Source organism: Euleptes europaea, chromosome 11, assembly GCF_029931775.1.
Source record: "Euleptes europaea isolate rEulEur1 chromosome 11, rEulEur1.hap1, whole genome shotgun sequence".
In the NCBI taxonomy this organism is placed as follows: Eukaryota; Metazoa; Chordata; class Lepidosauria; order Squamata; family Sphaerodactylidae; genus Euleptes; species Euleptes europaea.
Window position 1 is genome coordinate 67,757,447 of NC_079322.1, and position 27,765 is coordinate 67,785,211.

The 27,765-nt window shown below is 44.3% G+C and overlaps 1 protein-coding gene across 1 annotated transcript in view; it reads left to right on the forward strand.

Annotated features, from left to right (window-relative positions):
• VIPR2 (vasoactive intestinal peptide receptor 2) overlaps positions 1-27,765 on the forward strand; it is a 67,213-nt gene that overhangs the window by 10,645 nt on the left and 28,803 nt on the right. The window contains exons 2-3 of the mRNA XM_056857122.1: positions 7,180-7,282; positions 25,372-25,479. Of these exons, the coding sequence (XP_056713100.1) occupies positions 7,180-7,282; positions 25,372-25,479 (211 nt within the window). The remainder of the gene's footprint in view (positions 1-7,179; positions 7,283-25,371; positions 25,480-27,765) is intronic.

Sequence of the window (27,765 nt, forward strand, 5' to 3'; positions counted from 1 at the left end):
TGGAAGAATCACGAGTCTCAACAGCATCTTGTCAAGTTAAACCTTCTGCGATTCAGGATGGCACCAAGGATGAAAACGTGCTCCCTTTTTTTGCTGGGCAAAGTCTGGAGTAGAGAATAGCATTGCACCAAGGCTGGTATCATACCATTCTGCTCTGCAAAACTTGAACCCTGCCTGCCTGCCTGCCTTCCTTCCTTGTGCCTCTTCCATCAAAAGGAGGTTCACTGGAAGCCTAGAAGCCATTTTGTTTGTCAATAAACCGATGAATACTCCTAAAAATGTAAACTGTGAATGCAAACGCATTTCTGTGGTTACGTTAGAGGCAAGCTTGTCCAGGAGCATGGGCTGACAGAAACGCCCTGTGGAATGCAAACCTGGGTCTGCTGCATCTAATGTGTGAGCAAAAATGTCCCAAAGCCTCAATTTATAAGTAGCTGAGGGCTGGGAGTAGAACAGGTTTTTTTCCTTATCTAAGGAAATGTTCCATGGTAGTTTTAGGTGTCCCAGGTGTGCCAAGGAGTGTGCGAAGATTTAGGAACGTGGAATTGGACAGGGTGGATTGCTTTTGTAATTTATTATATTGCTGGATGGTAGTCCATGGAATGAGGTTCAGATAATTTTCATGCTGTCCGCACAACAGAATGGACCTTAAGAGACAATGACCAGAAGGTTTCTGTTTCTTTTTAACTTTCTAAAGAGGAGGCCATCATTCAACCCTGATACACTGATTTGCACGTAGAAGGTTTTGGCTCAGTCCGTGGCACTCCCTGTTGAAGTATCCCAGATAGCAAGGCTGGAAAAGACTTTGTGCCTGAACCCTTGGACAGTACTGGGTTAGACAGACTCATGATATACTACCAGAGAAGCAGATCCTTAACTATTTTAATTATCGTATGGCAGTCTCTGAACAAGAGAGTGGAGTAAGCAACTATCCCATGTGTTTCTTTGTAGTTCATGGAACAATTAAAGTGTTTATTTATTTATTTATTTATTTATATTTCTACACTTCTTTTCTTCCTACTGGGAACTCAAAGAAGCTTACAACGTTCTTCCTGTCTCCATTTTATCACCGCAGCCACCTTGTAAGAGGTAAGTTGGGCTGGAAGACAGCGACTGGCCCAAGATCACCCAGTAGACTTCCCAAGATAGAGCAGAGATTCAAACGTTCGGTCTCCCTTCTAGTAATCTTAACAGTCCAATGATGACCCCTGCACCAGCTCTCAGCTTTTGTTTGGACAACGGGTAACTCAATCTTGCAAAGAAACCTCTCTTTTAGCCTCCATGTGTCTGTAAAATGGAGATAATGATTTGAATGCAACAGGGCTTTTGCACATTTACAGCAAAATAACCTGTAAACTTACGCATGCCGATAGTGCTATATAAGCACGAAGTATTGTTAATTTTTTGTAAAGCTTCCCCACCGTCTCACTTGCAAGAGATTTTCACTTGCCAACCAGATTAGCAGCTATTTAAAAACTTTTTATCTTCCTAACAAGCGCCACAGTCCTGTGGATAGCTGTGACTGTAGCATTTATCAAGGAACTAGGGCGACTGGAATGTCCTACAGTGCTTTGTATTGCTCACGATCCCAATTAACTGCTTTATTGCCTTGCCTGGTTCCAAGGTGGTTGAAATGACCATGCAGGTAAACCGCCCCTACTGACTCTTGTTGCGCAAAACACCTGTACGCTTAGTGCTAGTACAAAATTACAGGTCCCGCCGTTGCTCTGGCAGTTCCTTTGCTGCACCTAGTAAGATCCTGTGTGTTTATTTGCCAGCTTAACAGACTCTAGGATCAGGCCTTCTAGTACTTCAAAGTAGTTCATGCAAATTATGGAATAGCTGTTTAATTCACGGGACTGAGTGGAGATATACAAGAAGATCTCTGGCTTGTTCACTGCCCCTGTCAGAAACCATTTATTATTAGCCAAACTTGCTAAATGGTGCATGACAGAACTTTGGGATTTCTGCCAAATTGCTTGCTCTTGTATCTTTCCAAGTTACTTTTTATGAATCTTGAATCTTAACGACTGCAACTCATCTAATTGTGTGGAACAGTATGTAGCACTGATCTGTATCCCCCACTTAACCAAAACAGTCTTTTCGCCAGTGTGAATCCCAGACATGCAGGATGGTGAGTGTCCTCTTCAGGGTCTGGCATGAGATCCCTTAGCATCTTAAGGCCCTCCATTTCTTTGCAAGCACATGGATGTTCAGCCGGTTCACTTGTTAGAACGCGAGCACTCTTCCACAAAGTAATGTGAAAAGAACATTCAGAAAAAGAGTCTTGAACATCTTATTTTTGACCACAGATTTGAGAAGTATCCTTGTTTTTAATCCCCTATCTTTACTAAAATACTGTTTATAGTACATTTAAACCATGTAATTTGAACGTAGAAAAAGAATAATATTTTTAGACGATGCTCAGCGAATGATTACATTGGGATTTATGGTTCACTGGCACTACGCATAACTGCATCTGTGTGTAGTTCCATTATCAGCAGGACAAACAGGAGGTAGAATATGTATTTGTGATGGACAGTTGCATTCTAGAGTTGTCCCAGTCATGGAACCCCTATTTATTTAATGTATTTATTTTGTGATTTATAACCCGCCCTCCCTGGCCTATGATTGACAGGGAGTTTGTATAGAATTCTGAGAGTAGCTGTTAGAACTCTGACAGTTAAGAACTGACAGTTGACTGAGAGAGAGGTTAACAGGCAGAGCTTGAAAACAGCTGTGTGAGCTATAAGCTGTCTGGTGGAGGATTCTCCTCAAGGAGTAAAAAGGAACACATTTTGAGTTTTGGGATCAGGACAAGATTGATAACCTAGGAAAAACAGCTCTGATTCATAGGAAAAACAGGAAAAATCTAGGAAAATCTAATCTAGGAAAAACAGCTCTGATTCATAAGAGTTTAATGGGAAATAGCTCTTGTAAAACAAGTGATCCCTGGCAAATTTGAGAGAGAAACTGGGGAAGTGTGTTAGTTTTCCTAACTCATACAACTAAAGAACCACTGTGTAAAAAAAGAAAGAAGCTTAAGTTTAAGAAGGTGTAAAAAAAAAAAGCTTAAGAAACAAACCAGTGACTGCCAAGAGAAGTCACTCTTGGTAGAAAATAAAGGTTTAACTTGTATGTGAACCGCTTTGATATTTGGAAGTACAATATATCACTTTAACTTACATTAAAAAGGTTACATAACCTTTTTAACAGGAAAAACCTTTAACAGGATAACCTTCGTAACAGGAAATGTAGATTATAACAGAATAACAGAACTGAGACGTTTGAGATGGTTATCTGTTATCTCAAATGGTTAATCATCTCAGACTTCTCAGTTCTGTTATTCTGTTACAATCTGCATTTCCTGTTATGAAGAATTTCTAACCTTTTTAATCCCACAAAAAGAGACAAATAAAACTTTTTAATCCCACAAAAAGAGACAAATAAAACTTTTAAGTTGTATTTTTAAAAGCTTCTTGAGTGAGAAATATTTCTGACCATCTTATTATTCAAAACAAGTATCTCCATCGTAGTGTTTAAATGCCGTCAAGTTGCAGGCAACTGATGGTGATCCCAGTAAAGGGCTTCCAATGGAAGTGGAAAGCAGAGATGGTTTTCCATTGCCTTCCTCTGCAGAGCCATCCTCAGGGGTCTCCCATCCAAGCACTGACCCTGCTTAGCTTCTGAGATATGACAAGATAGGACTATAACATCCCACCTTCCCTCCCAGGAGGTAGAATACCCATTGGAAATTTGTGAGGAAAGAAGCGCACACGGGGCGATAAGGTGTATTTGATGTAGTCAGACTTCCTATGGTGGCCATGTTTTTTTTGTATTTTCCCCTGGCAGGTTATCTGTGCAGAGGTTTGGCTAGGCTTGTGGATCTAGAGGTGTGATTTGTGTATGTGTGTGAGAGATCCTTGGTTCATAGCTTCCGGCAGACCCAGCAACTCAGTAAAAAAGAGGATCCATCTTTTAGAGAGGGGGGCTACAAATCAATGGTACAAAGCAAGCTTTACAGCCAGAGGGTCAGACCCCTGGCACATTGTTGGCGGGGTGCATATGCCCCCGCTTATCGGTCACGTGTATTATATTGATGTATGTACAGCGTGGTGTAGTGGTTTGGAGTGGTGGACTCTAATCCGGAGAACCGGGTTTGATTCCCCACTCCTCCACATGAGCAGCGGACGCTAATCTGGAGAACAGGGTTCGATTCTACACTCCTCCATGTGAAGCCTGCTGGGTGACCTTGGGCCAGTCACAGATCTCTCCCAATTCTCTCAACCCCGCTTACCTCACAAGGTGTCTGTTGTGGGGAAGGGAAGGCGATGGTAAGCCTCTTTGAGATTCCTTAAAAGGTAGGGAAAATGGGCGTATAAAAGCCAACTGTTCTTCTTCTACACACAGTGGCCCAATTCTAGCAAACTTTGCCCATGCCCCGGATTTTTTATTTTCTGAGGAGAAAGAACTGTATGTATCAGGCCATCATATGCGCAGGGCTGAGCACCTGGGTTAAACGCACCTGGTGGAGAAGAGTTAGCCCTTTCTGTGAGCTCACTCTTCTTGTTCAATCTCCTATGTAATAGGGTCTGTTAACATAACCAAATCAGCAGCAGGTTTACTAGAGCCCTGCAGTAGTGATGTGATAATGGTAAAATGGGACCAGCCCATGGGGTCAGTACTCCCCATTCAGCATGCCTCTGCAAGGTGAGCTCTCTTGCAAGCTGTAATCAATTTCTTCTGCACTTGTCGACCGCACAATTGCTTCTGCAGATATTTTCAAAGATACAGCCACAATAATAGTACTTCCTCTTGTGCATTTTAGGATTGACACGCATGTTCTTTTTAACAACAGCCTGGCACACAGAAATGCTACATATGGGGGGGAAAGAACAGGATGCCAAGCAAAATATCCTCTCACCCAAAATATATTGAGATGCTACACAGACTCAACATCTACATATAATCCAAACATCCAAAATGTGCTCATCAAATCCAAAGATAGAGGTCATTATACATTACGCACTATAGAAGAATCTGCCAAGCAGAGTGTGAATTAATGTGCACTGAAGCACTGGTTACTTCCAGTATTAGGCTTCTTCCACATAAAATGGTAAGTGTTTGCACCCCACAGGTCCACTGCACAAATGGAGATCTAGAATCAATGCCGTGTCGTAAAGCCCTCTTCAGTGTGCTGTAAGAATCATAAGTGTGTTAATCCATACAATGCTGCTCTGGCACACAGAAATGGCTGTATATGAAAATTTTCTCAGCACCTCCTCACACTGTCGAGAAAATACTGAGTGCAAACTATTGGCACAAAGGCAGGGTATGAATGTCCTGATTAAATAAATAAGTGAAAAATCTTGTCTTATTTATGAATGGGCAGCTGTTCCTTTCTTTGCTTATTTACTCTTATTTCATTTGAATCCTTCTTATGGGCTGAGGTTCCCAAAGCAACTCACTGATGACTCCAACCCTTTTTTAAAAACAAACCCTCACAATTTTAAAATGAGACCTAGAAAAGCAAGGAACCCAGGAGGAAAGAGGGGAAGAGGACAGTGGCTTGAACCAAAACTTTAAAAGAGTGTACCAACTCTTTTAAAGAGCCAGCGTGATGTAGTGGTTAAGAGCTGTGGTTTGGAGCAGTGGAGTCTGATCTGGAGAACCGGGTTTGATTCCCCACTACTCCACCTGAGCTGCGGAGGCTAATCTGGTGAACTGGATTTGTTTCCCCACTCCTGCATATGAAGCCAGCTGGGTGACCTTGGGCTAGTCACGGCTTTCTCAGCCTCATCTACCTCACAGGGTGTCTGTTGTGGAGAGGGGAAGGGAAGGTGATTGTTAGCCAGTTTGAGTCTCCCTTAAGTGGTAGAGAAAGTCAGCATATAAAAACTAACTCTTCTTCTTCAACTGATCTCCCACCGAGGCAGGGATACAAAGGAGCGGGAACATGAGACCAGGTAACTTTTGGTGCTCCTGTACTGAGTCTTGGCCCACCTTCCTGACTGCAGGCTCTCTCTTGCAGAACAGTTTCAGAGGGCCACCATATTGATCTGCAGTGGAACAGCTAGATTCGAGTCCAGGAGCACCGTAGAGTCCCACAAGATTTTTGAGGTATAAGCTTCCGAGAGTCAAGGCTCCTCTCGAAAGCTTATACCCCAAAAATCTTGTTGGGATCTAAGGTGCTCCTGGACTTGAATCTAGCAGTCTTGCAGAGCAGTTGATCTTTTGTGGCTACGGTGGTGGTAGGGGAGCCAGTGTGCAACATGGGGAAACTCCTGCATCATTCTTCTGGTTCCTGCTAAACAACAATAACACGAGCCTTCACCTCCTGTTAAAGTCAAAGTTGGCACCCTGTTCTCGCAATCCCCCCAAGGCACAAACTGGCCCTGCCCTTCCGTCATCTGCTTCCAAATGCCAAAAGGAAAGGAGCGTCACATTTGGAAAAGGATTTCCCATTAAAAAGAGTGGAAATAAATGCCAAACTGATTAACTTGGAAGGCTTTAAGAGGGGAGTGGACATATTCATGGAGGAAAGGGGTATTCATGGCTGTTAGTTAAAATGGATAATAGTCATGCTGCATACCTATTCTCTCTAGTATCAGAGGAACATGCCTGTTATATTAGGTTCTGTGGAACACAGGCAGGACGATGCTGCTGCGTCGTCTTTTTCGTGGGCTTCCTAGAGGCACCTGGTTGGCCACTGTGTGAGCAGACTGCTGGACTTGATGGGCCTTGGTCTGATCCAGCAGGGCCTTTCTTATGTTCTTATGTAACTAATACTAAGAACTTTTAGCAAAAAAGGAGTCCTGGGCATGCAGTACTTAAGGGCCAGTGTTGCGTAGTGGACAGGACATTGGACTAAGATTTTGGAGACGCATTCAAATCTGCCACACAGCCATGAAGCCTGCTGGGTGACCTTGGATCAGCCACACTCTCAGCGAAACCTACATCACAGGGTTGTTGGGAAGATCAAATGGAGGAAGGGAGAACCATCTATGCTGCCTGGAGGAAAGGTAGAATAAAGTTGTCATGGTGCTTAACGTAGTCCTTGCAAATTTCGAAAAGCTTAGTTCTGTGTCTATAGAAGACTCGGCCTGTTTTGTAATTGGAGGCTGCTTCCCCTGCTGCAAAATCAGTGTTTTAAGACCAGGTCCTTTGTTGATTTAACAGGTAAACAGTATTCACCCAGAATGCAGACTTCAGCTGGAGATCCACGAAGAGGAAATAAGGTGCATGGAAATGATAAAGAATTCTAAGAGAGCAGATTTCAAAGGTAAGACAGTCTGGTGTGTGAAAAACAATTGGCAGTGGCTCAGACATCAGCGTATACTGCTTGATTGATTAACAATCAGTAGTGAGTGAGATTGCCGTTTATGCCATCCGTAGCCTGTTGTCTTACCAAAATATCTGCCAAGGCACCCTTCATGTCACATTCCCAGATATTTCAAATAACATTTGAGGGGGATATAGCGACCCTTGTTCATCAGAGGTCTCCTCATCTCTTTCCCGTTTACATTCTGTGCCGCTTGTCGCTCTTGAGCTTAATTTTCCCTCTCCCTCTTTTCCCAAAACAGGTGTGAGCCACGAGGGTCCATAAATACAGCACAACACAGTGTAAAAGAGTTTTGTGTTAAGAGAAGCTGTGGGTTAGGGCTCTCTCCTCCTTTCCGTATGAAGGAAGTGAAAGCGTGCTGAGGTTGCTGTGCTCACGCACCTTTTCTCGGAAGGAAGGGTGAAAACGCACAGCTCAGACCTTCATATATCTAATAGGAAGTAGTAGTAGAAGAAGAAGAGTTGGTTTTTATATGCCGACTGACTGTATTTTCCCGTGTATAAGATGCCCCCATTTATAAGATGCCCCTATTTTTTTGAACTCAAAATTAAGAAATCAGGGGTCGTCTTATACATGGGGGCATACGGAAAAATACCGGCAGGGAAGAGAGTGGGGACCCTTAGAAGGCCCGCTAGCCAGCCAGCCAGGGCAACCGAGCTCTTCCCCTCCTGCTCTCTTCCCCACCCATCAGTTGATGGGCGGGGAAGAGAGCAGGGACAATCAGAAGGCCAGTCGCCTTCATGTGTAGGAGTGGGGAAACACATCCAGTTCACCAAATTAACATCCACCACTCATGGGGAGGAGCGGGGAATCAAACCCGGTTCTCCGGATCAGGGTCCACCGCTCCAAACCACCGCTCTTAATCACTACACCACACTAGCTCTGCTATGTACAGTATTCCGGGATAAGTGTGCCTAGGATTGCCGCTTGAGTTTGGAAATGGTTTGGATGTGTGTTAGCTGCCTTTGCAGGCATGTGTGGTCAGGGCAGATAGTGTTTGTTCCAGCCAGTACTGCCCTCTGCACATATTCTAAGTCTGTTTTCACCCTTAGGCATGCTGAACCCGATAGGATGTAATGTTGCATAGAATCATGTGCTGGAATTTCATCATAGTTCTGCAGTGGAATTTAGGAACATAACAGGCTGAACTTTTTGTTCTTCAACATTATTGGACAAGATTCTTAAATTTTATTGCTAAATTCTATCAAGTTCATCAAGACTGTGGGTAAAAACAGACATACTGTGTAAGCAAGCTAACCTGTCAAGAGATGTACAGGGAATGGGATACATGCGGGTTCCTAACCATAGTACAAGGTGAATGTCTAAAGTGATTCTCTTGGCCCCATCACTTTTACAAGGACAGGACCCAAAAGCATGTTGTATCCCCGATTTGTACATCCACCCCATCTAGAGGCAAAGAGCACCTAGCAGGCATGTTTGTGTAATGGAACCCTGATACCTTTCCTTCAACTGAAAAAGCAGTTTTGGGATGAGACATTTGGCGACAGAGAAGCTACAGGGGAGGGTCTTCTGATTACCTCCTGTCTGCTGTTTCTCTGCTCCCAGTAATCTCCTCCCGAATTTGCTTATGCTGTTTAAAAAAGGCTATTAGGTATCATATCATACAGTTTGTAGTTTGACTCCCAGTCTTGGGCTGTATTTGGATCTCGCAAAAACCAATTAAACAGGTTTGCCGGTGTTGTGCACAAACATGGCTTGTTTGCAGCCCTCTCCCTCTCACCGCCTCCTTCTCTCGCCCTCCTGCTTGCGAAACTCGATCGAGCCCTGTGGAGAAGACGAAGAAGAATTGGGCTTTTATATGCCGATTTTCTTTACCTTTTAAGGAGAATCAAACCGGCTTGCAATCTCCTTCCCTTCCTCTCCCCGCAACAGACACCTTGTGAGGTAGGTGGGGCTGTGAGAGTTCGGAGAGAACTGTGAGTACCCAAGGTCACCCAGCAGGCTTCATGCGGAGGAGTGGGGAAACCAACCCAGTTCACCAAATTAGAGTCCGCCCGTCCTAACCACCACACCATGCTGTGGTTTGATCATGCTCCAGTTTGCCTTGGTGTTCAAATGCAGACATCTTGGAAAATCAGAGAGCCAGATGGGGAGAAAACCAACTCCCATTTTCTGAGATGCTTGCATTCTGACCTCAAGGCAAATTAGAGTGTGAGCCAACCAGGAACGGGTGTGTCCAAGCACTGCCAACAAGCTATGTTCCTGCACAGTGCTGAGACACCATTGTGAAATCTAAATGCAGCCTTGGCTATGTGGGCAGGTGTGACCCTCTCATTCTGGTTATCATTCTAATTAGCCTGTCATTCAGAGGAGCAGACTTAAAAAAAAAACAAAAAAAACCCTGATTCGATACATTATGGAGCACAGGTTACAGTTTTAGGAGAGGAAGAAATGTTGGACGGAGGCAACTGTTTCCTCTTGCTTTCCTTTTCTGTCTCCACTTCTCAAATATTTCTTTTCAGGGTAGCTTTAAATGAAAGACTATCAGAAAGCAAACAGAGAAGGGTGACATTTTCCATAAGTCTGTGCCTTTACAAGGCCATCTGCTCCCTGAGTAAATAAGCGATCTTTCAGTCTTTGCAGTGGGTAGACAATAAAGACACCAAAGGGCTTAAATACCTCTCCCCTAACGTAAAAGAATAGTGGATAGGTAGCAATGAATTAAATTTGGGGTGGAAGCTATGAGTCAGAACCAAAAAAGAACACTTCGTAGGGTTTTTTTTTTTAATTGGCAAGGATATCTGTTTGGCCTGGATTATATAAAGTTGATTGGAAGGCTGCAGTGGGAGCTGCTCCAGGTCTGGAAGATCCTTGCAATGACAGAGAAGTATGGAGAAGGTTAAACTCCTCTGATTCCACGCTGTCTGAATGGCAGAGCCTTCTATTGGAAGACCCAGGTTGCAGTCCCCCCCACCCCACCCTGGGGATCTGACACCAAGATCGTATCTTGTTAAATCCTGCTGCAGCATAGCTTTGCATGGTTTCTTCTCTATTATATTTTATCCCCCCTCTTCTTCCAAGTGGCATATATGGTTTCCCTCTCCTCGGGTTTATCCTCACAACAAACCAGTGCAGTGAGATGGAGCATGGTAGGTCCAGAGTCCCACAACCACAGCATGGGGATTTCAACCTCAGTTTCCCCAGTGTTAGTCCGGCACTGTGACCACAACACCACCACAGTGGCTGTAGGCCCACTGCACTGTTACAATTCCTTCTCAGCCTGTGAAAGCATCAACAGTGCATTCCTGAGAATCGGCGTAGGGGAACGGCGAGGAGAAGGCGCAGTCGAGCCGCCTCCTAAAGCCATTCCGCCTACGCCGATTAAAAAAAAAGCCTTTTCGCGTTTTTTTTGTTTGTTTGTTAAACGGGGCCTTTCGTCCCATGGAGAACAGCGAGACTGACTGTGCCGGGGAGGAGACTGTGCCGGCGGAGAGACTGTGCCGGCAAAGGAGCCCCACTGCCAGCGTAAGTGCATCTTGTGCCACGATTAGACGCACTTATGCTGGCGGCGAGGTCACGCCTCCTCCTCACGAGATTCGGCCAAAATCTCAGGAATGGGCTGTGAGTTATCAAGAGATTTACAAAGAGATGTTTAACACCTCTAGTATTCCACTAAAACAAACAGGCCCTAGAAAATACTGCCATGAATTTCAAGCCGCTTCTGTACAGTCAGTGAAGAGTCTTGAGTGCAGTGTGGTTTCAGACAGGAAAGAAGCTACACAGCAGTCCTATTGTAGCATGTTATTTGTCATTATAACCATGGGTCATAATAGCAAAAAGTCCTGACAGAATTATGGAAGATATTATTTTTAAAGTATCTTCCTTTCTTCGTTGTTAATTGGTTGCAGAAGGGATCCACTAGATGGAAGGGGCTGTGGCTTAGTGGTACAGCATCTGGTTGGCATGCAGAAGGTCCCTGGTTCAATCCCTGGCACCTTCACTTAGAAAAAGAAGAAGAGTTAGTTTTTATATGCTGACTTTCTCTACCACTTAAGGAAGAATCAAACCGTCTTACGATCACCTTCCCCTCTCCACAACAGACATGCTGTGAAGTAGGTGGGCCTGAGAGAGCTCTGACAGAGCTGTGACTAGCCCAAGGTCACCCAGCTGGCTTTGTGTGTAGGAGTGAGGAAACAAATCCAATTCACCAGGTTAGCGTCCACCACTCCAAACCACCACTCTTAACCACTACACCACGCTGGCTCTCTTAAAAGGTTCAGGTAGGAGGTGATGTGAAAGACCTCCACCTGAGAGCCTCTGCTGGTCAGAGCAGGCAGTCCTGACCTTGATGGACCAATGGGCTGACTTGGTATAAGGCTGCTTCATGTGTAGCCTTTGTTGTGTTAGTCTTTTCCTACCTTGACCCCCATTTTGTTGCTTTATGAGTGGAGTTTACTTGAAGTGCTTTTTAAAGTAGAGGGGCGGTGTGCATATCTCATAAATTCTTGCTTCTCAGATCCCAAATGTTATGCTACCACCATCTCCAATATTCTGAAATACAAACCTAACAGTAAATTTCCAGAGTCTTTTTTTTGTCTGAACAGACAAATCTCTTTAGGCCAAAGGTATGACGTAAAATGTGATGCCTTGGAACAATGAAGATGGGGAAGATCTGGAATGCTTCTCTTTCTCTTTTTAAAGTAATCTAACCAGAACTCAAGGAAATAACAACAATAAATAAAAGGTTTGAGCTGGAGACAGAATATGACATTAGCTGGCTTGAACGGGTTTCTGACTGAAGCAAAACCGAAGAGCTGCATCAGTGAGCATTTTCAGAGGATGCTGAAAGTGCCAGGAAATTAGGGCGAGGATTGTGACCCCCTTTTCCCTAATGAGTTCTATTAATAGAGCATACAAATACTTCTGTGGCTCAGCCAGTGGTAAATTGTACCTTTTAATGGGGGGGGGGGTACACATTTTCAATGTAGTCACGTTGCTCTTATGAATAGAAGGCATTGATTGGCATATATCAAGGGCAGGTTTCAGGGTCAGAATCACAAAGCCTGGATCCAGATGAACTATCTTGGTGCTTTCATATATGCAGCCTGACCCTGTGAATCCTGATCCCTGAAGGAAATCCCACTGGATTTACTCCCAGGTTAGTGCGCGTAGAACTGCACCCAAGAGAAGGTGGAAGAGCTTGCCCATTAGAAATGGTTCTCTCCTCTCTTTCCTTCATAAGCACTAGTTTCCCTATCAAATCTTCCTATTCATTTTTATGTGCAAGGGAGTTATTGTGTCTTGCAGTTGGGCAGTTAGGCAATTTTAGACGCCAAACTTAATGGCTTTATGACCATTTATATGATAATTTGCACTTCAAATGTGAAGTTGCTTTTGGGGTACCCACTGCTGAGCCCATGAGCCAGGTCTCCAGAATTCTGCCCCTGGCACATATGAACACATGAAGCTGCCTTATACTCCTACCCTTGGTCCATCAAAGTCAGTATTGTCTACTCAGACCGGCAGTGGCTCTCCAGGGTCTTTCCCATCATCTACTTGCCTAGCCCCTTTAATTGGAGATGGCGGGGATTGAACCTGGAACCTTCTGCATGCCAAGCATAGGCTCTGCCACTGAGCCACTGAGCTTTGTGGCTATTTTGCAGCACTGTGACTCTACAGATCTAGGTAGGGTTGCCAGCTTCATGCTGGGAAATTCTGGGAGATTTGGGAGGTGGAGCTTGGGGAGGATGAAGTTTGAGCAAGAAAGGGACCTCTGCAGGGTATAGTGCCATAGAATCTGCCTTCCAAAGTTGTGATTTTCTCCAGGGAAACTAATCTCTGTAGACCGGGGATGGCTTGTAATTCCTGGAGATCCCCAGGCTTCACCTGGAGGCTGGCAACCTGAGATCCATGCTGCTTTCAGTTTGGCTGCAATTCACTAGACTCACTCTGAGGGAGTTGGGTCCCGCATCAGAATGGGCCTAGATGAGGATCTTTTTTTGTGTACTTTCTAAGTCCGTGTTGGCGAACCTATGGCACGCGTGCCACTTCCGGAACGCGTAGCCCTCTCTGCCGGCACGCGCGGTTCCTCGAAGCCTCTGGCCTTTCCGGCTCTGCCCCTCTCCAGATGGTGAGGCTGTAGCCCAGGGGTGGGGAACCTCCGACATCACTGGCGGTGGCCCCCGGACTCTCCCACAGAAGCCGCCGCTGGAGGGAGCGTGCGCGGCCGGCCAGGCGGGTGGGAGAGCAGGGAACAGAAGCCGGGCGCCCACACTCGGCATGGCTGGCGGCTTCTCCGGCGCCCTCTGGGCCTGTACGGGCATGGCTGGCCGGTGGGCGTGAAGGAGGCGCCCTCTGCCCCACTTCGCTCGCCTCTCACCGCATCCCCCCCTTGGGGCAGGCAGACCGGGTGGGAGATCCCCTCCGGGCGGGGGGCTTAGGGGCCTGGGCAAGCCAGGCAGGCAGAGAGGGGCGCTGAGCTAGGCTTGGCTCCCTCCCTCCTTCCTTCCCTCTGCGCCAGACGGGCCTCCTTTCCGCCGGAGCTCCACTCTGAAAGGGGTGGATGGAGGCGGTGGCAGTGAGGCCCAGCCGGGTGGGGGATCCTCCTCCTGCTGCTGCTCACCACGGCCACGTGGGAGGCGGCCGGAGGGGGGCAGCCCCGTACACAGGCGAAGGGCGCAGTGACAGGGCTGGTGGCTGGCGAGCCGTGGGGCAGGAAGTCAGGCGGAGGCTCTGGGGTGCCTCCTTCCCCTCCCTCGCTGGTGGTGGGCCCGGCTGGGCAGGGGCAGCTGTCAGTGGGGCAGGATGCTGAGCCTCCGCAGGAAGGGAAGGGTCTCCCGGCGCCCGTGCGCTGTGGGCTGTTCTGCGTGCACGCGCCCCTTCTCTGCTGCGGGCTGAGGGAGGAGGGGGGCTTGTGTGTGTGTGTGTGAGAGAGAGAGAAGCGGGAAGGCTTTCCTGTCTCTGGCCATTCATGCATGGGATGTTTTGCCTTGGATTTGCCGCTCTGTAGATGCACATTTTCCCCATCCAAATTCTCAAAACTCATCAGTAAGTCCCCATGCAGAGTCTTGAGAATCCGGATGGGGAAAATATGCATCTGGAGAGTGGCAAATCAGGCAAAACCTCCCATGCATAAATGGCCTCTTTCTTTCTCTGTCTCCCTCTGTCCTTTTCTTTCGCTACTTTTCTTTCTCTCCCTCGCTCCATTTCTTTCTCTCTTTCTCTTTTTCTTTCTTTCTTTCTCTCCCTCCCTTCCTTCCCTTTCCCCCTACCTTCCCTTCTTTCCTTCCTTCTTTCCCTCCAGCGGCCTCTCCGGCTCCCTCTGCGTCTGTGCGGGTGGAGGGACGTGCAGTCCTATTCCACCTTTGAAGTGCCCACAAGCCATCCTCCAAACACCTTTCCATTTGTCTTGATATGTAGAGAGAAAACACTAAAGAACTAGTTGCCAATCTCCAGGTACTAGCTGGAGATCTCCTGCTATTACAAGTGATCGCCAACTAATAGAGATCAGTTCCCCTGGAAAAAATTGCCACTTTGGCAATTGGACTCTATGGCACTGAAGTCCTTCCCCAAACCCCACCCTCCTCAGGCGCCACCCCAAAAATCTCCCACTCATGGCGAAGAGGAACTTGGCAACCCTAGCCTCTCCCTCTGGGCCCCCTCTGGGGGTGGTATTCAGGTTAAATTGCCGCATTGGCACTCGGCGATAAATAAGTGGGTTTTCGGTTGCAGTTTGGGCACTCGGTCTCTAAAAGGTTCACCATCACTGTTCTAAGTTCAGAATAAAGTACCCAAAGATCAAGAAAAAATCAACATCCAAGGTCAAAGATTATACAATGTAAAGGTTATATCAATACAAAATCCGTACATATATGTTATTGATTTTAGCCTGTAATAAATATAAGGCCCTGCAATAGCCTACCAAACCAATATATTCATGTAAACATACAACAAAAATGGACATACAATCACAGAATTAGATGTCCCTTTGTGTTGTATGTTTACATGAATATATTGGTTTGGCAGGCTGTTGCAGAGCCTTATATATGTTATTGATTTTAGCCTGTAATAAATATATACATATTTTGTATTGATATAGCCTTTACTTTGTATAATCTTTGGCCTTTGATATTGATTTTTCTTGACCTCTGGGTACTTAACTCTGTTGTTAGGGTTAAGTCTTTCCCCCTTTGTTGTTAAGAACATAAGAAAGGCCATGCTGGATAAGACCAAGGTTCATCAAGTCCAGCAGTCTGTTCACACAGTGGCTAACCAGGTGCCTCTAGGAAGCCCACAAACAAGCCATAAGAACACAAGAACATAAGAAAGGCCATGCTGGATCAGACCAAGGTTCATCAAGTCCAGCAGTCTGTTCACACAGTGGCCAACCAGGTGCCTCTAGGAAGCCCACAAACAAGACAACTTCAGCACTATCCTGCCTGTGTTCCACAGCACCTAATATAATAGGCATGCTCCTCTGATACTAGAGAGAATAGGTATGCATGTTGGTGTACTTCCTAAGTTCAGCCTGGATCTTGTAGGTAACTTCTTTCAATTAATAAATGTTCATAGTTGGATCCTCTTGGTCTTCAACTTGCAGGCTTTTCAGGTTGACTCTTGGGAGGCAGCAGGGATTGTTCCCTCCTGAACCAATACCCTGAAGGTTATCTAGTGGATAAAAAGTAGTACCCCAAAAAAAGTTTCCAAAAGGAACATGCATGTTTGTGCATACAAGATGTTGCTTTAAGAAAGTTATTTTCCTTTGCTTCCACACCCGTCTTAATGTATGGGTGTGAAGAAAAATAACTTTTATGGGAAATGGCTGAACGATGTTGCTTAAATGAGGAAAGTATGGTCTTTTGCCCTTCATCTTTGGGACAGACCCAAACGCACAACAGTGGAGCTAAAAAAGTAATTTATTCTTCTGTCCTTTGCTGCTGGTATGAATTACACATCCATTAGAGCCAAAGATTTACTCATTTTTCGGTATCTGCATAATTATCAGTGCTGCCAGATTTTTTTTTTTTTTTTTAATAGATTTATTGCTGTCTTTGGGTATTTGTATGTTAGGTTGCTAATGCTGCTTTTGGCCTGACATCAACTGGAAAAAGGAAGCTTGGCTTGAAATTCTTATTTTAGGTGTTCGTAGGGTGTCATAAGAAAACAATGTACATAAGGCAGTGTAGCTCTGCTGAAGATGCTTAAGCTTAAGGCTGCCCCAGTGAAGAATTTAAATATTTCAGATCGTGTATACCACTGGTTCCCAACCAGGGGTCCATGGACCCCCAGGGGTCCGCTAGAACTAAATTAAGGTCCGCGAAACAAAGTTATAAACCCATAATAAATTAATATTTTCAATTAAAAGTTCTCTATTATAAAAATATATTCAAATATTATTCTAAGTTTAAGTTTAATGTTTAATGTTTAACTAACAGTTATGATTAAAGTTTATTTTCAAATTCTCTGAATTTTTATTTTGAACCTTGGGGTCCCTGCACCGAACAAAAAAGTCCTAGTGGTCCCTGGTCAAAAAAAGGTTGGGAACCACTGGTGTATACAAAGGAATTTTACTTTTGTTCAACAAACACAGTAAGGTTGGCTTCATTTGCAAGTTCCAAGGAAACACCCACAGAAGCAATGGATGGCAGACAACTTTTGAGCTGTGGTTAATCCTGTATTTTGAGGGTTGAAAAAAAAAATACCAGCAAGGGTAAAGGAGAAATTAGAAACTTGAACATGGATTTTCAGTGTATCAATGGCCTATTGTATTGCATATCAATGCCATAGTATTGCATATCATGGCGTAATATTTCCTATTACTATGTATGGGTGTGAAAGCTGGACAATGTAGAAAGCTGACAGGAAGAAAGTAAATTCCTTTGAAATGTGGTGTTGGAAGAGTGTTATGGATACCGTGGACTGCCAAAAAAACAAATAAGTGGGTTTCTAGATCAAATCAAGCCTGAACTGTCCCTAGAAGCTAAAATGACTAAACTGAGGCTATTGTACTTTGGTCTCATTATGAGAAGACACAAGTCACTGGAAAAGGCAATCATGCTAGGAAAAGCTGAAGGCAACAGGAAAAGAGGAAGACCCAACAAGAGATGGATTGACTCTACAAAGGAAGCCACTGCCCTCAAGTTTGCAATACCTGAGCAAGGCTGTTAAGGATAGGATGTTTTGGAGGACATTGATTCATAGGGTCGCCATGAGTAGGAAGCAATTTGATGGCTTCACACACACACATTGCATATCAAAGGGCACCAGAGCCTACCAATACTCCTGTTGCTGATCAAGCTGAGGGAGGGTTACTGGCCCAAACTCACACCCATTGAGCATTGTGGCTTTGAACTATCCTTATCCCATTTAGTTAGAATTTGTAGATCTCCCCCCTCCCAGCTTCTTGCTTCTTCATTTTTTCCAAGCCTGACTCCTTCATGTGTCCTTAACCAGCCCTCCCCCTGCTCCTCAAGGAAGAACCAAATGTCTCTTCCCTGGCTGAGACCATTCAAGAAACAGAGTAATTTAGTATCTCGGACAGTGAGGCAAATAGCTATGCTTTATGCTTTCAGGAAGGAATGATTGTGTAGCCAAGGACGTTCTTTCAGCAGGTCTTTGAAATTTAGGGGTGGGTTCTTGGAAATTAAGAAAAGAGAAGGCTGAGTTCAAAGACAACAAGCCAAGAAGCAATTTTAAGAAAAGCACAGACCATCTTTAAAAATATTTTTTCATACATTAGTAATCCCTGCCTCCAAGGAATTTAGAACATGGTATTCTAAATGATCATGATTATTCTTGAATCTTTAGGTCCTAATGTTTTATCATAGAAAATTAAAAGCAACTCACAGTGTCATCCTAAGCAGAGTTATATCCTTCTAAGCCCTCTGACTTCAGTGGGATTAAAAGAGTGTAACAGTGCTTAGGATAGCAACAAGTCAGTCTTGTTGATATTGTAAGCATTCATTAGTGAAATACATTGTCATATTCAGTAAATGATATGCCACAAGAAAGTTAGATTTATTTGTCACTATCCAGCGACTGATTGTAGAATACATCAGCACTGAGTAGTTTTATAATTTAATGTTTCTAAGGATCTTCTGAAATCAAATTTCACTGACTATAAATTAAGACAGATGCAAGTTCCAGGTAGCTGCATTTGTCTAAAGAAAAATCTAAAACAAAATTCACGTAAGGCCATTTTACTAAGACTAAAAAAAGACACAAAGAAGTATTACTTGTCGTGAGTTGGTCTGAAATGCTTCTGTTCAGTTCAGTCTCAAATAGACGACATTTAGAAACATCTGCTTATGCCCTGAACTTTTTATTTGTTTAGATATTTATACCCCACTTTTATCCCCAAAGTAGCTTACACCATCATTCTCCCCATCTAATTTTCATTCCCACAGCAACAGCCTTGTGAGGTAGGTCAGAGTAAGAGATGACTGGCCCAAGGTCACCCAGAGAGCTGCCATTGGTCTCCCAGATCCTAATTCAGCGTTCTGACAACTCTGTTAGTTAATTCTGTTCAAAGGTAGATGTTAATTGCTTTTTCAAAATACTAAATGCAAGGTCACCAGTGTCTTGCAAGAAACACCAGTGGCCCATAAATGCCTCTTTTCCCATTATAATTTAATGGGATCCCTGTGGTGACTTTGGGAGAGGGGAAGCCAAGTGGAATTATGGGTTTTTTTGCTGATTAATTTTTTCTGCTGCCTTTTTGGCTTTCAGATTTAATGTGCATAACCTCCCTGACTCATAGTTCCTGTATGGCGCATCACAACAGATTTCACAAACATATTGGTAGCAGTTTCAAGCTGGCTTTTGATGCCCTCTGCTGACAGAAACATTCTACACTAGAGACATTCTACTCTGCTATTCTACACTAGAAGAAGAGTTGGTTTTTATATGCCGACTTTCTCTACCACTTAAGGGAGAATCAAACCGACTTACAATCACCTTCCCTTCCCTTCTCTACAACAGACACCTTGTGAGGTAGGTGGGGCTGAGAGAGCTCTAAGAGAACTGTGACTAGCTCAAGGTCACCCAGCTGGCTTCATGTGTAGGAGTAGGGTACAAATCCAGTTCACCAGATCAGAGTACACCGCTCCAAACCACCGCTCTTAACCACTACACCACACTGGCACCACTAGGATGTTTATGAGCAAAGCAGCAGGTGAAGATAGTTTCTGAGTTCTAAGACGTTTCTGGTTTCTGTAAATGGATGAAAGCAGGATGATCAGTTGGGTATGGGAGGTAGTTCCTGCTTCCTTAAAGTAGACTGCCGGCTGCACATGCCTTGAAAGAGATAACCATAAGACCACCTGAACCATGAAGCCCTCTCTGGACTTCTGCAAAGTTGATAATTATTTTCCAGTTGTGAATATCCTCTTTTTGGGGAAAGGTTTTTGAATGAACATAAGGACATAAGAAAGGCCATGCTGGATCAGACCAAGGCCCATCAAGCCCAGTGGTCTGTTCGCATAGTGGCCAACCAGGTGCCTCTAGGAAGCCCACAAACAAAGACCACTGCAGCAGCATTGTCCTGCCTGTGTTCCAGAGCACCTAATATAACAGGCATGCTCCTCTGATCCTGGAGAGAATAGGTGTGCATCAGGACTAGTAGCCATTTTGACTAGTAGCCATGAATAGCCCCCTCTTTCTCTTCCCTGAACATGTCCACTCCCCTCTTAAAGCCTTCCAAGTTGGCAGCCATTACCCAATCCTGGGGCAGACAGTTCCACAATTTAACTATGTGTTGTGTGCAGAAATACTTTATCTGATTTGAATCTCTCACCCTCCAGCTTCAGTGGTGACTGTTAAGCAGTGTCTGCTCACACCCAGGCTCTTATAGGTAGGGTTATCTATACCCATTGCAGTTTGGCTTCTGGGTCAGTCTGGAACTTAAATTGCCTAGACTGTCCTGTTGGATGACTTTCACCAGGAAAAGAAACCACAATATGACCTCACAGTTTCTGCTGGACCTCTCAATGGCTTTCAGTGTGTTTGATCAGGGGTGGAGCTGTAGCTCATTGGTAGAGCATCTGCTTGGCATGCAGAAGGTCCCAGGTTCAATCCCCGGCATCTCCAGTTAAAGGGACTAGGCAAGTAGGTGATGGGAAAAACCTCTGCCTGAGACCCTGGAGAGCCTTTGCTGGTCTGAGTAGACAATACTGACTTTGATGGACCAAGGGTCTGATTTGGATATAAGGCAGCTTCATGTGATCACAGTAACCTTCTGGCCCAATGGTCTGAGATGGGAAGTGGAGATATCATGTTCCAGTGGTTCTTCTCCTTGGCAGGTCATTTCCTGAGGGTGACACTCTGGATCTACTGCCTGCAGCATTTATGCCAAGGAATTTCGTGTTGTCTTCCGGGCTGTTTAAAATCTACGGAAACCTGTTAGAGGAGACTGTTGAGGGATCTGTAGTGAGGCGTCATCCATATGTTGATAATCTATACCTCTGTTTTGCCTTTTCAATCAAAGCCAGATGAGGTGATAGCAATGCTGAACAGACATCTGACTTCAATAATGAGAGAGATAGGAGGTATTAACTAAAGCTAAATCTGGAGAACAGCAAGCTATTTGGGTGATACACTTGATTCTGGCTAGGGTTGCACTCACCTTAGAGTAGAGGTCTGCTGTGATTTGATCCAGCCCTGCAGATACCCATCTCAAAACCATCCGTGGCATGAAACACTTTTCACCAGTTCCTAGAAAAACATGGTCTCAGTTATCCATTGGGTAGACTACAACAATGTGTTACATGTGGGGTATCTATGGAGACAGTACGGACACTTCAGAAAGCAGCTGTCAGGCTGTTGAGTGGTAACAATAGGAAGGAATGTGTTTCACAGTACTTACAGAGCTTTTCTGGCTATCAGTCTGTTTCTCAACACAATTCAAAGTGCTAATTTTGCCCTGTTAAGCAAGCAATGATCTGGGGCCATTTGTAGCCTTATAAAGTATCTGAAGGATAATTTGCTTCCTTATAAACATGCCTGGCTACAAAGGAGGCCTGTCTCCAGGTGTAATCTTCAGTGAGAGAGCAGGTGGTTACTTTATTATAGTCTGCCTTTCTTACTGAAACTCAAGGAGGATTAAAAAATTTAACAATGCAATAGGACTAAGAACAAAAGAAAAGGGCATGCTGGATCAGACCAAGGCCCATCAAGACCAGCAGTCTGTTCACACCGTGGCCAACCAGGTGCCTCTAGGAAGCCCCCAGACAAGACGACTGCAGCAGCAGCATCCTGCCTGTGCTCCACAGCACCTAATATATTCAGCATGCTCCTCTGGTACTGGAGAGAATAGGTATGCATCATGACTAGTATCTATTTTTACTAGTAGCCATGAATATCCCTCTCCTCCATGAGCATGTCCACTCCCCTCTTAAAGCCTTCCAAGTTGGCCGCCATCACCCCATCCTGGGGCAGGTAGTTCCACAATTTAACTATGTGTTGTGTGAAGAAATACTTCCTTTTATCAGTTTTGAATCTCTCACCCTCCAACTTCAACAGATGACCCCGTATTCTAGTAGAAGAGATCCAATTACAAAAGTTATTGTATTGGCTTATAAAGTTAGAAAACAGTGCAATAGAAACAGTAGAAAACATGACATAAGAAGTACAAAAACCTGATTACAGAAATTAGAAGACAATATAATAAAAACAAGAAATTAATTCAATAGACATATACTATAGCCGTATACTATAGCGTTTATACCTTTATTAAAGCATCCTGATTGATTCCAATTTTACTATACCCTTATTCAGGAGCCCCGTGGCACAGAGTGGTAAGCTGCAGTACTGCTTTCTGAGTATAACAATTCCCTGTGTTGCGCAGATAGGAAGGACCATAATGTATTGAATCAGTGATACTAATAAAAGAGATACTAATAAAACAATTAAAATTATTTTTGAACATACCCAGAGGGTTTAAAGAAACAAACTAAGCTATACTTGGAGGAGGCACTGGATGTATTTCTCTGTAATTAATCAGTAATTCTTGGTAAGCTTTTCGTTAATGGGATTTCAAAAGATTTGTTACTAGTACATACGATAGCTGAAACCGCTCATTAAATGTTGTTTATTGTATTTAAACAGCACACAGATAAAGGCAGTTTCATAAGTGGTATGATAATGAAGGTGTTTGTATGATCATCTTTGTAAACAAATCAATTCTGCAAACAAAGGAGATAATTAACGAGGTATCCTGTTAATTAGTGTACTCATCAAAGGATGAATTCCTACTTGAGTTGATGATGCAGAATTCCTGTAGGAGATAAGCAAACCAATATTGGTTGATTATCAGGCTAGAAATATGTTTCAAATTGTAAGCATTACAAGTTGCATCATCCAGGATACAGAATATTATTTTCCAGTCTGCATTTATTACCATTCATATGCTTTGTAGGTAGGGTTGTCAGGTCCCTCTTCACCACCAGCGGGAGGTTTTTGGGGCGGAGTCTGAGGAGGGTGGGGTTTGGGGAGGGACTTCAATGCCATAGGGTCCAATTGCCAAAGCGGGCCATTTTCTCCAGGTGAACTGATCTCAATCGGCTGGAGATCAGTTGTAATAACAGGAGATCTCCAGCTAGTACCTGGAGGTTGGCAACCCTGTTTGTAGGAAGGATGATATACCGGTATGTTCTGTGTGTCTGCCATGGAATTTGATTGGCAGAGAGGTTTGACACTCAAGACTCCTAGCTTATATTTTTAAAAGATGTCAAAGGTTCTTGAAAATGTATAGGCAGTTCCTGGTGAAATCTCAGGAGTCAAAAAGGGGTTCTGGGGTGGAACTGGGCATGATTTTCCAAGGAACTGCCATATTTAGAGGCAGCAAATGTCTAAATGCCAGTGAAAGGAGGTAACATGAAGGGAAGCTTCTGTGCCCAGTTTGTCGGTCCTCCAAGGCAGCTGGGTGGCCACTACTCGAAAGAGGATGTTGAACTATATGGACCTACTGGTCTGATCCAGCAGCACTGTTCTGAGAGCCAGCGTGGTATAGTGGTTAAGAGCGCTGGTTTGGAGTGGTGGACTCTAATCTGGAGAACTGGGTTTGATTCCCCACTCCTCCACATGAGCGGCAGACTCTAATCTGGTGAATCAGGTTGGTTTCCTCACTCCTACACACAAAGCTGAGTGACCTTGGGCTAGTCACAGTTCTTTTCGAGCTCTCTCAGCCCCACCTACCTCATAGGGTATATGTTGTGGGGAAGGGAAGGGGATTGTAAGCCGGTCTGATTCTTCCTTAAGTGGTAGAGAAAGTCAGCATTTAAGAACCTATTCTTCTTCTCCTTCTTTTCTTCTTCTCGTCTCCTTTTCTTCTCCTTACTTTCTTCTCCTCCTCCTCCATCTTGATTCAGGTTGTATTCGGAATTGTGATATCCTGTGCGTGTCCAAACCTAAGCCTTGTTTCCTTGGCTTCAATTCCATTCCCATTGGTTCCTTCTGTTTTCCTAGTCCTGACCAGAAGTTTCAAATTCATTGAAGATCAGATTCTTTGAAGCAGCCTAAACAGGATATATAGCAAACCTGTTCTGCTAGCAATGATACTTTCCTGTAGCACAAAAAGCTGCAGGAAAGCACTGTGGTTAGCTGAATAGATCCACAGGATAGAATAACACATATTTTTTTATGTGTACAGTTTATTCTGATTATAGTGCCTGCATTTCAGTGCATAGAGAAGAGTATTTTTAGCTGCTCTGATTAAGGGGGAATATTTACGTTCCCACTGAATGGGAATATAGAAATAAAGTGAGATAGGAAATGCCTTACAGTGCATGGTTCGGTCATCTTTGACCACACAAACAGGTTGGCCGTTCTTTTCCCCAAATTGTAAGAGATTGGGGGTAGAAGTTGACGATCATCACTTTCTTGCCCTTCCAAACAAGTCTATGGCTAAATAGGCATTTGTACACTATATTTAAGATTTCCACCTTAGATTTTTTTAATATAAACTTTTATTTTTGAAAACAAACATATTTTCAAACATCGAAACAGCTCAGATTTATTAAGCTGGTATCCTCCTGAGACTGAGCCATATTCACAACAATCAGAATTTTTAAACTGCTTTTTTATGGGTTTTTTTACTGATGGCATAGAATCATCTGCATATAAACTTATTTTATATTCTTTATTCTACACTGGGATACCTTTAATTTCCTATTTATTTGGCAATCAAAAGTGCAAATAAGAGATAGCCTTGACAAGGTCCTGAGGGTAATAAACAAGGGGTGAATTTACAGTGATTGGTTTGTAAAACTGCCCTCAGTTGGCTATATATTGTCTTTTTATTGAGAAATCTTCCTGTAATGTTTTGATTACTGGATTCATTGAAGCATAAGGTTTTATGGGCGAGAGCTAGGGTTGCCAACCTCCAGGTGGGGCCTGGAATTCTCTTGGAATTAGAAGTGATCTTCAGACTACAGAGGTCAGTTCCCCTGGAGAAAACGGCAGCTCCAGAGGGCGAACTCTGTATTATATCATCGATTCTAGGTGCAGTTCCTCCCCAGACTGCCCCCTCTATAGGTACTGCCCCCAAATTTCCAGGAATTTCCCAGGCCAAAGCTGGCAACCCTAGTTAGATCCCACATCATCTGGTGCATAAAGTCAGTAAGATGTACACACACATGTACCAAAAGAGAAAGACATGTGAAGAGTGGGTTAAAAGGCCATGAAATGAAAAAAAAAAGTATGTTTGTGACGCTTCCATGCAAAATTTCCAAAGCATACAAGACTAACACCGTGACCATTCAAAACACCTGTCATCGGCAATAAAATGGCTTAATATAACTAGGTAAACGTCTTTAGTGGGTCAAGAAAGGTATTCATTCTGTTTAACTCCTGCTCATTAGAATTAAACCTGTTGATAAATTTGAATTCAGTAGCTCCTTGTGAAGTAATCACATCTGGTCTGAAACATGAGCAGAAGGATGACTCCTCCCCTTCTGTAAATGGCTTATTTCTTCTGGCCTCAAGGATATTAGCAGCTCAGTGGTTTCCCCCCCCCCACACACACACACACAATTAATGTTACTCAAGGGTATGCTTTCTACTTATTCTTCCAGGATGTGTTGGCACCTGGGATAACATAACTTGCTGGCACTCTGCAGAAATTGGAGAAATCGTGACAGTCCCTTGTCCAAAGCTATTTAGCCATTTTTTCAGCAAACCAGGTATTTCAAGTTCTTTATATTGGGGAATCAGTGTTTTACTGTGGGGAGGGGGTGGGTGGGGCAACTTCATGCATTTGTGACAGTGTCAAGAACTTCAAAATCATTTGGCTCACAAGAGTTTGTTTTGAATTTGGTGATGTGTTGAGTATATATTGAAAGTAAACGCATCTGAAATTCAGGTTGTTATAAGTCTTGCATTGCCATCCAAAGCATAGGGGAGGGGCCATGGCTCAGTGGTAGAGCATCTGCTTGGCATGCAGAAGGTCCCAGGTTCAATCCCCGGCATCTCCAGTTAAAGGGACTGGCCGAGTAGGTGATGTGAAAGACCTCTACCTGAGACCCTGGAGAGCCGCTGCCAGTAAGAGTAGACCATACTGACTTTGATGGACCAAGGATCTGATTCAGTATAAGGCAGCTTTATGTGTTCATGTGTTCAGAGCAGAGTTACATCCTTCTAAGTCCGCTGAAGGCAATGGCACTTAAAGGGACTGCACTGTTAGTATCTCAAGGTGGGCAGAACCATCACTTAAAAAAGGGTTAACGGTGTCATTTCGCTACAGGTAGGCACTAACAAGGACCTTATGTATAAATGCAGGAGAATCAGGTGGTAGAATGTGGAAATGATGGGTTGGACCACACTACTTCATACTGTAGGTGCTGGATTCCAAATCAACCCCCCCCCCCAAAAAAAGCATCTTGCTTTAGATAGAAAAGGAGGAAGGGTTCTAACCCAGCTTTTGCATCCTGTTCTGGTTTTCTGTTTGCAAGGAGAGCCAGCGTGGTGTAGTGGTTAAGAGCGGTGGTTTCGAGTGGTGGACTTTAATCTGGAGAACCAGGTTTGATTTCCCACTCCTCCACATGAGCAGCAGACACTAATTTGGTGAACCGGGTTGGTTTCCCTGCTTTTACACATGACACCTGCTGGGTGACCTTAGGCTAGTCACAGCTCTTAGAGCTCTCTCAGCCCCACCTACCTCACAAGATGTCTGTTGTGAGGAGGGGGAGGGAAGGTGATTGTAAGTCGGTTTGATTCTCCCTTAAGTGGTAGAGAAAGTCGGCATATAAAAACCAACTCCTACTCCTACTCTTCTTCTTCCTCTGCTTCTTCTTCAACAACAACACAGGTCAGCACAGCGAATTCACTGGAAAGCCTGGTTCATACATGTTCTTGCGTGTATGAACCAGGCCTTCCAGTGAATTCGCTGTGACCAGAGTAAGGAGAATTAACATCTACCTCTGTCCACCTCCCTTTGGGCAACAGGAAGAAGGGAAAGGGAATGAGCAGAGGTATGGAAGTGGGCTCACTGAGATAGGGAGACCTGCTGGGGGCATCGCCCCTGGATCTACCCACCCACTCACCCAGATTTAGAATTGGCACTGCCTGGCAAACTACATCTGGATTGGCTGCTCACAGGTCGTGTGGACCTCTACTTAAATGTACCCTAAGCAGATTATTTCTGAACCAGGCCCTCAACTTCACAGTAGTTAAGCAGGCTTCTTTTAGTATCGCATATTGACCAGTGCCCAGTGGTATGTTTGAGTTCCAAGGAATTTCCTTGTGTCTTCTGGAAGGATAATGGGGAAACCTTCCAACATGCTCTGCATTTGATAACTTCTCCCTCATCCCTGCTCCCCCTCCTCTAAGCTTTTTAAAAATCCATTACAAGCAGAATTTTTTTTTTTAAGGGTTGCTGCTCCATAGTCAATTTATCTGCCTAGCTGGTTATCTGTCCCTGAAGGTTTTTATAACCATGCTATAGATCATGCAGTATCACCTTAAATAATGATGGAGAGGGATGAGAGGTGTTTTTTTTTTATGGCAACAATTTTATTCAAATTACCTTTCCATCACGCACATTTATAGCCGCAAATTAGTCTTCTCAAAAGATGGAGGCCGACAGAGCCCCCGCCGAGTGATTTTTAAAATATTGTATAGCAGCATTCTGGGTTGTTGCTGACAAACATCTCAGCAGGGGCGAATTGGGATGTTAAAATGGTCCAGGCAAACTCCAAACTGTTCAGCCCCTTTGACACTACCTGAACCCCAGGGGCTGTTCAACTTGGATCTGGTGAGCGGCGACACTGATGGGCCGAGGTTGAGTCAAGTGGAGCTGCAGTGCTGCTGGTTCTGGTGGGCCTCAGCCAGGTTTGCTGCAGGTGACCAGGGGCCCTCCGGAGCAGCAGCCAACCTGGGCCTTTTGCAATAAATTGAAGCCTCACTCTGCCCCAATACACAGTGATCTAGAGTAGGTATTTGGTACTGTAGTGGGGATTTTGGGGGATAGG